This window comes from Drosophila pseudoobscura, chromosome X, assembly GCF_009870125.1.
Source record: "Drosophila pseudoobscura strain MV-25-SWS-2005 chromosome X, UCI_Dpse_MV25, whole genome shotgun sequence".
Classification (NCBI taxonomy): Eukaryota; Metazoa; Arthropoda; class Insecta; order Diptera; family Drosophilidae; genus Drosophila; species Drosophila pseudoobscura.
Window position 1 is genome coordinate 9,055,465 of NC_046683.1, and position 12,457 is coordinate 9,067,921.

The 12,457-nt window shown below is 48.4% G+C and overlaps 1 protein-coding gene across 7 annotated transcripts in view; it reads left to right on the top strand.

The window, feature by feature from the left end:
• RhoGAP19D (Rho GTPase activating protein at 19D) overlaps positions 1–12,457 on the top strand; it is a 51,690-nt gene that overhangs the window by 34,552 nt on the left and 4,681 nt on the right. For 3 of the 7 annotated variants that reach the window (XM_033385349.1, XM_015186445.2, XM_015186444.2), the window contains exons 7-14: positions 7,972–8,742; positions 9,046–9,365; positions 9,437–9,520; positions 9,595–10,060; positions 10,126–10,225; positions 10,583–10,681; positions 10,747–11,067; positions 11,143–12,114. In XM_033385349.1, coding sequence (XP_033241240.1) covers positions 7,972–8,742; positions 9,046–9,365; positions 9,437–9,520; positions 9,595–10,060; positions 10,126–10,225; positions 10,583–10,681; positions 10,747–11,067; positions 11,143–12,114 — 3,133 coding nt within the window. Of the gene's footprint in view, positions 1–1,956; positions 2,151–7,178; positions 7,195–7,759; positions 7,839–7,971; positions 8,743–9,045; positions 9,366–9,436; positions 9,521–9,594; positions 10,061–10,125; positions 10,226–10,582; positions 10,682–10,746; positions 11,068–11,142; positions 12,115–12,457 lie in introns of those variants that run through there. The other 4 variants (XM_015186448.2, XM_033385351.1, XM_002134279.3 and 1 more) reach the window with 4 other exon arrangements.

The following is a 12,457-nucleotide window of genomic DNA, read 5'->3' on the forward strand; positions in this document are numbered from 1 at the left end:
TCGCTTCATTCGGTGCATTCGTATTTCATTTGCATGAACAATTTCTATAAATATTTGTTCATTTATTTAATGCGAATTCCATTTAAAAATCACTCAACCAACTGCGACAGCTGTGGCATTTGGGGGCTTAAGGTTTTTTCTAAATTTTTCACCTGAAACGAAGGACCGGCTATGGCAATGCGAAAGGCTTTTCGAGTTATACAGAAATTCCTTCTCGTTGCAGTGGGTTCTCTTCCCCTTGCAGCCCACTGTGCATTATTACAAATTTAAATACTTGTTTTTGCATTGACCATTACGTATACGTAGTATACTCGAGTATTGGGTATTCTACCCCCTAGCCACACCTTGTGCCACTCCACACTCCACACTGCACTGCACTGCACTACATCCACATTCCATTCTCTCTCGCTCTGCATCAATTCCACACTGGCACTGGCACTGGGCAAATAAATAAACAAAGTTATTGGGGGTGGAGAGGAGTACTGGGTCGCCCAGTATTTGGCCAGTCAGTCGGTGGACACTGATAGCGATTCCCGAACGAGCAGTAGATGTCGCCTGCTGCATATCGCCGGCTCTCGCCCATCCTTCTGTTGTGCAAAAACCCATTCTGTGGGCAGTTGTCACACTCCTCTTTCTTTCACTCTTAATATTTATTTATCTTTTTATTGGTTATAAAATATTAAAAAAAAAAATAAACCCACAAAGAAAGAACGAAATCAAGAAGAAGAAAAAACGAAAGATGAGTGGCAAAGAAAAGCGAGCATCGGTCGGGTGGCCTAGGGATGGGGCACTGGATAGGTGGGACAGTAATGGGCGAGCACGCGCCTCAGAGGAAACCACATAGTTAACATTTATCTAAAATGAAGGTAAATCTATTATTTGGTAACCGAAAAATTCTTGTAAACTAATTATTTTCTGGAACCAGATCATTCAGGGAAAAATCATCTGGGACATCTATCTAGTAACGAGTAACGAGTACATATATTAATAAGAGCATCCATGAACTAGTACCTAATATATCAACGAGTGCATCTTTCAATGAGTAAATCTATCAACGACCACATCTATCTAAGAACGAGTATATCTTTCCATCTATCAACGAGCCCATACCTCGAGTATATATCAACGAGTACATACAACGAGTATCTATCAACGAGTATACATACATACTTTCTCTCTATGGCTCTATATCTTTCATAAGGATGATCGGTTAACATTTTTTACCCATCAAAATTGTGAAAAAATCATTTTCAGATAACTATCATGCATTCATATATATATATTTTATTGATTGCCAAAACTTTTGTGCGTGTGTGTGTGTGCTCATCCTCATCTGTTGAATAGCTTTCGAGTGGCTTTAAGTAGATCAAATTTACGTGTGAGGGGATGAATGGCTTGGAATGGGAACCGTATGAACTACGACGAGTACGAGTATGAGGACGATGAGATTATATGCGCAAATGTTATATGAGAAGTCCGAGTGTGGGCGTCGTGCGTTGTGGCGCCGGTTCGCCGGTTCTCGTGCTGGTTCGGGTTCCGCGATGATGATAACCCGACCCGAGTGCCCATCTCTAGCCGGTGGGTTGCCCGTACGTACGCCCGTTGTGCTGCGCTGCCCACTCAATGGGTCTCTTTCAATTGCCGGAGCTCTGAGCCTCTGCCTGCGCTGCGCCACGCCATGCCATGCCACTCTGCTCTGCTTACACCTCCGCCACCGCCTCTGCCAGTCTCTACCATTGGCAGTGGCAGTGTCTCCTCTGCTCGGGTTCGTTTATCCGCTGCTGCTGCTTTTGCTTCTGCGTCGGCTCGCAGTCCTCAGTCGCGCCGTCTCTCTGCCGCTTAATATGAATTTCATACATGCACACACAAAGCCAATTTCTGTTTATTTTTTTCTCGTATTTTTTTTTTGTATTTTTGTATTTATTATTATTATTTTTTTTTTTTTTTTGATTTTAGTTTAGCTGCATGGACTCTGCGCTGTACTTTAGTTTAGTCGACAACGGCAAGCGGAGCGCGCAGATTTCATATTTTTGTGATTCGCGGCAAGCAAAATATTTGTTACACTTCCAGACTTTCTTTTTTGTTTTTTGTTCTTGTATTTTGCCAACTATTTTGTATTCTCTTGATTGGGTCGGATTGGGGGATCTCTTGTGAGTTTATTTTGCGCTTATATTTGTTGTTCCATCCATCTGTTTGTTTATAGATTTCCTCTCGTACTCTTTGATTTATTATGCTATGCAAATACCGTGGTGATTGCCTTTTGTTTGTTGAAGTGATAAAAGAAAAAAGTGTGATCAAAGGGGAAACAGCAAAAACCCACAGGAAACCATCAGCTTCAGAGACCTTGAAATATACATACACTAGACATCAGATACAGATCAAAAGCTCAAGTGTCTTCCAAAAAAATCAACACTATCCATATAGGACACACGCTTGGAATTCCTAACGACTGAATGGATAGTAGACCCAAAGAAACTAAAAATGAATCCTGAACATCAATCAGATCCATAATAGTGATCCTCCAGATGATCTTCAGTCATTATTATTGCTCCTGTTGTGCTCCAGATCATTTCAGAATAACTAAATATTTGAACTTTTCGTAAAAAACAAACGTCCAAATCCATCCGTCCATTGATTCAGTCAGTAGAGTCCATAGCGAAGTGTCCTACGGATACGTAGAGGGTCTACAATGTCTACCGAACAAAAGAGCTTGTCCTCGAAAAGAAGGTTAGAATCAAATGATTAAACTCAGTTCCAACGATCATCATTCTCAGTGGGGGATCGATCATACACGTATTCTCTATTGCTGTATGGGGGCGGAGAGGCGTAATCAAGTGATCATCTTTTGTGCTAGATCTTTTACACTCAGCTTTTACCGATCGATACTTTGGGAGAGCCTCACAGCTGATTTTTGTTATGGCGGGAGAGAGTATCAAGTGATCCCTCTCTCACTCTCATCGTTTGCATCATTCGGCGGATCGAGAGAGTGAGAATGAAACCATCTAGTGATCAATGTCAGCTTTTAGCCATCTTTCAATGCTTTGGTGGGAGATTGATCAGCTGATCATTGATCTTGCTCTCTCCTTTCATAGAGAAGAGTTTCGCGGTACAGACAGGGGGTCACACTAGCTGGGATTCGTTTGAGTTTCCCTTTCAAAAGGAAGAGCCGGAGAGAGAGGGAGGGGGGGGGGGGGGGGGAGAACAATGGGCCAATTGAGGAATTGCTGGCACTGCAGCGCTGCTTCTGCTGCTGCTGACGCAGACGTCGCAGTTTCAATAGCAGCGGCAGCGAAATCGATATCAAAATCATTCACACCGAGTATCTGATTGTGTTGGAAGGGCGGTTGGGGTTGGGGCCATGCCATGTGTGTGTGTGTGTGCTATTGACAGGTTCCCCCCCCCCCACCACCCACCTTTGCGCCCTTTTGTTGCTTATCAAATGTGTCAACAATTTTTTTATTTATGACTTGTTAATTGCAAAGAGTCGCAAGAGAGTCCGCAATCGTTGGCAAAACGCAAATCAGACAATAACCGATGACAAAAGCAACAACAATGAGCGCAAGAGGCCCAACAATGGATAGGTTCAGTGTGCAACACAGAGAGAGAGAGGGAGAGGGAGAGATACAACAATCGGACAATAAAGCGCGAAATTCCACACACACACACAGCCACACAGAGAGGGAGAGTGAGAGAGAGCGGGATGTGTGTGTGTGTGTGTGTACGATACAGATACAGCTCATTCGCGCCGCTTGCCGCTGCCTTTCATCGATAAGACAACAACAATAGAGAGCGAGAGAGAGTGTGTGTGTGTGTGTGTTGGAGAGCGGAAGAAAGGAAGGAAGGAGAATGCTAGAATGTTAGAATCTGCAAAAGGAAGCGAGGTGTGGGTGTGGGTGTGGTTGAGGTCGGAATCAAATCGAAGCGAATTGAATTGAATTGTACATATAAGAGTCACACTTGTGTCAATGCTTCGGTGGATCATACGGATACGCATTCGCACAGTCGTGGTCACACGAATAGGTCCCATAGGGTCAATCCGTTTATATTGTTTGTACCACATCAAAATTTATTCAACTTTCCATTCCCTTAAGTCATATAAACATATCTATCTTGAGTCTCAATTTTGTTGCGAAATTCGTTTGTCTGTCTTCAAAGCTCGTATTGAATCCCACAATTTGTTGACGATAGCTCAAATTCATCTGGAATCAGACTGGAATGATGCCTAGATGGAATTGTTTGCGAATCGTTGAGTCGCTTGAGTATTTTGTGAGAGATCTTTGTTTATATTTGCATGCAGCATATCATCAAAATATTTCGTTTCGATAACAGTTTCTGATTTCAAAGTGGGACAAAAGGCAGATCCTCTCTCGCTGGAATGCTTTTGCCTGCTTGCCAGTCCACAAATATCCAATTAATCTTGAAATATATATTCTGTGAGTCCCACACAGAAACCAAAACGAACATCTAGCTTAATTTGGTCTTAATCGGTGTGCTATTTATGTGCCCTTTGGTGTGCGCCTGTGGGGGTGTAGTGGAGCATGTGCATAGATTATAATTTTAAGCATGCACACGCACCAACACTCACACACTAGCACGCACACACGCATACGCATTGACTGGGTTGGAGGGAGAAAAAGCGCGCGCGCCCTGATCCAATGAATTTACCGTTGGAACCGAGTACCTGCTGCTGCTGGTGCTGCTTTTGCTGTCGCTGCTTGCATTCGCTGCCAGCAGCTACTTCTATTCCTGCATTGCTTCTCTGCCTGCGCTACCTGTGCTGGCACCGGTGGCTCTATTCCACTCTCACCCCACTGCCTACTCATATTTCATGGCACTGATTCTCTCTGGCCGCTGCCTTCGGTTATTCTGCCAGTGATTCTCTACCGGCATCTGCCAGCGACTGGCTGCCTCTGCACTTCTGCCCTTTACTCTATCTCTCTCTCTCTCACTGTGCACTTCTCCCACTCTACCTTTCTGTCGGCAATCGTTGCTTCCCTCTCTGCCGGTCCTCTGCCCTGATCCACTTTATGCTTGCATTCCGCTGCCGCTGCTGCTGCTGCTTTACTTCTGCCGCTGCTGCTGTTCGGTCGCTGCTTATGTGCTCCTGCTGCCGCTGCCTCTCTGCCTGCTGATATAGGTGGCTCTGCCGCTGTCTCCCTGCCTGCCTGCCTGCCTGCTGCTGTTGGTGGCTCTGCCGCTTCCTACTGGTATTCTGTCACTGCCTCTGCTGCTGTCACTTCCCTTTGCCGCTGCCGCTGCCCCTGCCCTGAAAGCTAGGCAATGGAAATTTATGCAGTGGGGACAGAGATGGCGCTATTCTATTATTTTGCGACTTGAAATATCATCCAAATATGGGAGAAATAGGGGAGATAGCAGCAGCACCACCACCATCACCACCACCACCAACAGAGAGAGAGAGAGTGAGAGTGAGAGGGAGACGCAGAGATAATTCTATTCATTACCTTTTGACCTTGACCGTCATCGGTAGTCTGTCGTCCTTCCTCCATTGGCTTTTCAGTGTGGGAAAGGCTTTTAGAAGCGAAATTGAATTAAATATCCTTCCTAGAAAACACACACACACACACACACACACACAAGCGCGTAAGACGACCTGCAAACTATTTATAGAACTTTGAACTTTCATTTCGCAATCTCTGATGTGCGGTATAGTCCTCAGGTAAGGGAGAGAGAGAGAGAGAGAGAGAGAGAGAGAGCGAACGTTGAGAAGAGACGTGGGTGCCTGTGGAATAGTTAAACTAATTTGCCATTTTCCAGTGCATAACCGCACGCAAATGTTTCTATGCTCTCAATCTGCCTTTGTTTCGCCTCCTCTCTCTCTCTCTCTCTCTCTCTCGTTCCCTTTTCCCCCGTGTGTCCTGCCACACTGCTGGCATCCTTGTGCCGCTTGAAATTGAATTATTTTTGCTGCTTCTGGCAAAATCTAATTTCTTTGGCTTTTTGCACAGTTTATTAGGGGCCAGGACCCACTGTAAGTGTAGGCGAGGGAGAGGCCCGAGGCCCGAGGCCCGTGGGGGGTGCGGCGTGCGAGTGCACTGCAGGTCCGTGAGTCCTGGTCATGGTCATTAGCTCGGACACGAGCCGGAATAGGAAAAGCGTGTAATACCTGGGCAGAGCGGCAGCTAGGTCCCTTGTGGGATGTGCATCCCCATCATTCCCCTGGGGCGTCGGGTTCGCCAGTCCCTTGGGTCTCCTGTCTCCTGTCGCCTGTCGCGTCTGTCAGGGTCATGGCCAACAAAGTTGCATGTTGTCCAAAAATTAGTCCAGTTAGGGGTGTGGAGGGGAGGGTAGGGAAAGGCACAGAAAACCCCCTCCTGCAAAGGCAAACAATGCTTCCTCGAATGTTTACATCCTTAATTCCTGGAACTGGAATATCGATAAATATCGATATCGATCGATAACAAACTTCCATGTGATTCGGTACATTTTTCGTATTTTTTTATTACCATTTTTTCCTTGGATTCATAATAAAACTACTTCCACAATATCTCCCTAACAAAGATAATATCTCCCTAAAAAAGTAGACCAATATGGGTTAAAGGTATATTTATTTAGGTTTTATTAAACCTATCCGTAAGATCTTTAAAAAGGAGTCACATTGAATCAATGCCTCAGGAGTCCATAAGAACCAGAGACAAGGAGGAAAATTGTTGCACATTTGCATAGTCCATCCATCCATCCATCCATCCATCCATCCATACAACCATCAACCATGGGTGTACCCTGCCTACTCTCCTCAAAGTTCTGGCATAAGTAAAACTTCTTAAGCGAGGGGCGGCACGGGTCTTATCGAAGGAAAGCAGAACTTTTAAACCAGAAGCAGACACAGAAGCAGCAGTTTGTGGTTTGGTGTGGTGGTGCCTGTCGCGAAACTAAAACTAAAAGGTTTTCACAAATGTTTTCACCAATTACGTACCGCCGCCTGGTATTGGTATTCGCTTCGAGTTTGGGATGCATGCCACAAGCCAGCACCGGCACCTGTTTTTTTCTGGGTGCACCAGAAGCACCAACAGAGCGAAATCTGTTGCATTCTGCCGCGGGAATAAGCCCTTGAGGCGTTCTACATGCCCCATCGGTCGAGCAGTTGCATCAGTCCCCGTCGAGGTGTCCGAACGGAAGCCAATCAAAATCGAATTAATGTGCAAATGCACAATACTCGTTGTTGTGCATAGAAAAGTGGATAAACAAAAAATATATAAATTTATTAATAAGGGGGCGTGGCAATTGGTGATGGCCTTAAAGTGTGTGTGAATGAAAACGGAATTCGAAAATTTGGCAATCAGCAGAAGAGAGCGTGACCAGCATGCACGATCGATGGATCGATCGATCGTTCGGAGGGTATTGCGCATGCGTCCATCGTATGACGACAGCCCGCCCTCTGCCGAACCCCCCTTTGGCATGGCACGTGCCACAGCAGAGACATTTGATGGAGGGGGGGAACACTCTATTTGGTTGACTGCCAATTTGGATCTCCTGTCGCGGATCGTTGATCGTTGATCGCTGATTCAATTGACAAATATTTGCCATGAAACTAAGGCGGCTAAGGCTTCGAAAACCAACCAGACTCTGAGGGAGATACGATACTGGAACCTACTGCAGGTGGTAGCAGTGCCTGGGGGCTTTCTTCAAGCTTTACGCCTTTGGGTCGTCACCAAAATGCCCCGAAGAGTTATCCCCTAGATATAGATAGTTGGACGGTTAGATAGTTGTAAGCACTAAATATGTTTGTTTTGGTTTTTAGTGGCCGGATATGTGCTGAATGCTGTGCTGCACTGCTTTGGACAGAGTGGCATCTATAGATTGCCCGATCCCATGCGGAGGTGATTGTGAATCCCACAGATAGACACACGAACACATCCTATTGCTTTTGAACCATTATCCTGAATATCCTGCATATGTTTCTGACCAAAGACTTACTCATTCTCTCCCTCCGTTTTCTCTTGTGTGTTTCAGTGCCAATCAACCGCCGAATCTAACAGTATTATCAGGAACAGGCTCGATCACGGCCACCTCCTCCAGTCCCACGCCCATTTCACGCCAATCAAAGTCCGGCAGCGCCCTAAATCAGGCCCTGTATGTGAGCCATGGCTCAGCCCCAGGCTCTGGTGGTGGCGGTGGCTCTGGCGGCGGCGGAGGCGGCGGCAACGGTGGGGGCAGCGATAACAGTGACCTGATGATCCGGCTGAGGGAGTCCATCAAGCAGAAGGAGGAGTTCCTCAAGTCGCCGGTGCCCACCACCATCAGCTCCTCCTCCACATCCGCCTCCGGGACCAATGGGAATCAGGCCCAGTCGTCGCCAGCTCAGCAGCAGCAGCCGCAGCATTTCTTTCCCTCGCACACTCCGCCGGGAGTGGCAGCAGGTGCTCCCATCGCCCCACCGCCACGCGGTCGCCATCAGGTGCTCATGAAGCAGCAACAACAACAGCAACAGCAGCAGGGAGTCGCCGGCAACTTCGACATGTACTATGCAGGCGGAAAACTAGTGCAACGTTCCTCGACGGTGCCCATACAGGCATCGTCCAGCTCATCCACACATTATCATCACATCACCCAGCTTCAGCATCATCCCCAGTATCAGCAGCAGCAGCAGCACCCCCACCACCCACAACAACAACAGCAGCAGCAGCAGCAACGCCAGGTGCAGATGATCAACAACAATGCCAAGTATTCCAAGGACTTGGACTACTTTGAGACGCTCCAAGAGACCGGAGTGACCAATAAAGTGTGAGTTTTGTAGCCGAAAACAAAGAAATCCAAAAGAGGAATCTGAAGGAAAGAAAGGGCAACCATTAGACCAGAGAACATGTGGAATAACTTTCCCTCTTACTCTTTCTCTTGCGACTCTTACAGTCACTATGTTCTCCTGCATATTCTGTTGCTATGAAAGAAAAAACCTTTCCAAACGACACCCAAAAGGCGTGTGTATGGATTGAGAATAGGCTCTGAAATGAGATATAGCTTCCGCTTTAGTTTTTCTGTATAAGAAATGCTCTTCTACTACTCTTCTACTCTTTGCATTGCCCACAGATTCGAACGCAAACTGGTGTCCCATATGTCAATGGGTTTCGATCCTTTCAAGCCTCTGTCGATCAATACCAGCGCCTTGGAGGCGGCATCGGCATCCACGAGTGCAGCGGCAGCGGCGGCGGCCGCTTCGACCGTGAAAAAGCAGAGTGTCCTGTACGAGTCGCTGCAGCAGCATCCGCTGGCCAAGTACCAGCATCAGCAACAGCAGCAACATAGCACCAACACGGTGGATGGACAGACAAACAGTCGCATGGAGCTGCACAAGGCGACGCTGGCCAATGCCACCATTGATGCCGCCGCCCCACCGTTGGTGGTTAGCAGTGAGTTCTTGGAATTTCGTTTCGCAAAGTTAATTGAAATTAATTTCTCCCTCCTTTACCTCCTGTGGCAGAGTTTAGCGCAATGACGGAGCAGCAGCAGCAGCAGGCAGGGGCCACCTTGGCGGACATTTCCGAGAGCAGCAGCGGCAGTGGCGGTAAGTCTTTTCACTGCACTTTGAATACATATTACAATTCCCAGCAGTAGCTAATCCTGTCTGTTGCACTGTAGCAGCAGCAGCAGCAGCCGCCGCCAGTGCTGGCAGCTCGAGTGCTGGTGTGATACGACGCTATAAGCCGCTGTCCTCGAGCTCCTTTGACGAGGGCAAGCCAATGCGCCGGATCTCCTATCTGAGGGCCACCAACAACGAGACCGAATTCAATCCGGATGCAGCGCCCGCTGGAGACGGTGCAACAGCAACAGCCGCGGCAGCAGCAGCAGCAGCAGCAGCAACATCTGTGGCCACAGTTTCGATACCAATTCCAGTTGCAATTCCCATTGTGACGCCTGTGGCCGTTGTTGAGCCACAAAAGACCAAATCCATGGTTGAGGAACATCCCGATCCCACCTACGATGTCATTGGGGGCACAGGCGGTGGCCACGAGTTCATCGAGACACCGAACGGCCTCGAGGATGTGCGTCTGTCGGCCCATGGCAGTAGTCGCCGGGCCTCGATGAGCAGCGATATGCGCAGCAGGTGAGTGTCTGTCTCCTTCGCCCTCTGGCACACTTTTCCACTGATTCATCTGTCGTTCATTTAAGCATCCACATCGACGCCGAGCTGAATGGCAAGTATGTGCCCAACGAACTGGAGGCCTTTGAGACGGAAATCGAAATTAAATCGTCCTGCATCAATGGCAAGGTAAGGCCAGGGCCAAGATTCCCACATTTCCCCACAGCTTCGATGCTTGTTAGTGCTGTCCTAAAAGTGCTTCTCCATGGAGACTTTCTATGGAACAGGAACTAGGATTTTAATGAAGTTAATGAAGCACTCTAGGGGCTCTCGTTTCCCCTATGCTCCTCTCCTCAAACCAATAGATTGAGTCCTTCAATGCTCATCGTGTGACACGCCCTGATAGTCTCTCAGGATTTGTTCCGTAGACTTTTTTGTACCCCAGGCATAGCCTCAATCCTTTGCTGAAACTAGAAACTCCCCAAAAGCCAAACCCTAGAGATCCGCCACTGATTTGATTGATTGAATTTTGTTCTTCCGTTTCAGCGCATGTCCGAGTACCGTTCGTGGCGTCAGGTGAAGCTGGAGATCAAGGGCGATCTGCTGCGCATCTTCTCAGGGCGTCACGCCAAGTCGGAGCACAATGTAAGAAGGAATAAAACGAAGTGAAATGCTAAATCTGTTAAACCCTCTCGTTGACGTCGTTGCAGGTGATAGAACTTGATATTAGAAACTTTAAGTTCTTCGACGAGTCGCTGGACAAGAAAAAGTACTTGATCCGCATGCAGTCAAAGCCATCGCCGAGCGGTGCCCATTTGGCGAGTCTCGGGAACGAGCTCAATCTGGACGATGTGCACGACAAGTTGACCTCATCGGGCAGCAGCAGCGCCAATGAACCAATGGCCGCCTCCTGCAGCAGCAGCACCGGCGGGCCCTACACGGAGATACTCTTCAAGACAAAGAACAGCAACGAGATGAAGCGACTCTTTGGGCTGCTGCAGTGGAAGGATAGCCTCAACTACGATGACAATGTGAGCACCACCGAATCCAAGGCGATGCTGGTGTTTCCTATATTTCATACCCCATTCTCTCTCCCCCTCCTCCAGGAGCAGCCGCAGCAGGGCAAACAGTTGGCGGAACCACAGAAAACGGTGGCCACGTCCAGCCACTATCTCGACGATGTGGTGACTGGTGGTGCCGGCGTGGATAGCTCCCCGTTGAGCTCACATTCGGGTGGAGGCATGGCGGAGCACCACCATGTGGCCGCCTTGCCCGCTGCCGCAGCAATTGTGGCCGCCACCAGTGACTCTATATCGCCGGTGATGAAGGCCCGCAAATCGTCCTCCCACAAGCATTTGCCCGACAAGGATCTGGGGTCGCCCAAGTCCAAGAACTGGAAGGATTTGCTGTTCCGTCGAGGCGGCGGCAGTGGCAGTGGCGGAGTGTCCCACCACCATACAGATCTGGCCTCGCCCTCGGCTTGCGCCGCGAAGACCTGCGGCTCCATTGGGGTCCCACTGCGCAGCTGTCCGATGTCCAAGCTGAATCCGTATGTCCCCCATCTCGTGGAGGTGTGCACCAACATTGTGGAGACCAAGGGCCTGAGTGTGGTCGGGATCTATCGGATACCCGGCAACAAGGCGGCCATTTCGGAGCTCTCGGAGCTGGTGAACACCAAGGACTTTCAGTTCGAGAGCTGTGCCATCGATGTGCGATGGGAGGATGTGAATGTGGTGAGCAGTCTGCTGAAGCTCTTCATCCGGAGCCTGCCCGACGCCCTAATGCCGGCCAGCTACTACATCAACTTCATTGAGGCCGACAAGAAGGTCGGCCTGGAGCGGATCGTACTGCTGCGGGAGATAGTCGAGTCGCTGCCCCGTCATCCGTACGAGACGATGAAGCATCTGATACGCCATCTGTGCCGCGTCAGCGACAACTGTGAGGTGAACCGCATGGAGCCCAAGAATCTGGCCATCATCTTTGGCCCCTCGATCATACGCACGCCCAACGACACCCTCGAGACGGCCGTCAAGGACATGAAGCACCAGTGTCGCATCGTTGAGCTGCTCGTTACACAGGTGAAGCATTACCACACAACGTGTCTTGTGGCAGAGAGATCTTTGGGGGATTGGAAAACATTTAAGCTTAAGCAGTTCTTAATTGTATTGGAATATTTGTATAGAGAAGCGAAAGAGCTGCCAAAGGGCAATGCTACCATTTATCTCCTCCATACAAGTTTGTATGCTGAAGATCCTTCTTGACTGTCCTTTGCCCTGCCTCAAAACATATCCTAAATGTAAACAAAGGTCAAAGATGCTCCAATTGGGAAGCATTTCATAGTCAAATGAGAAGATGATCTTGCTGTGTGCATACGAACGCTTCTCCCGAATGTCTATACTATACTTTCGCGCCACATCCTTT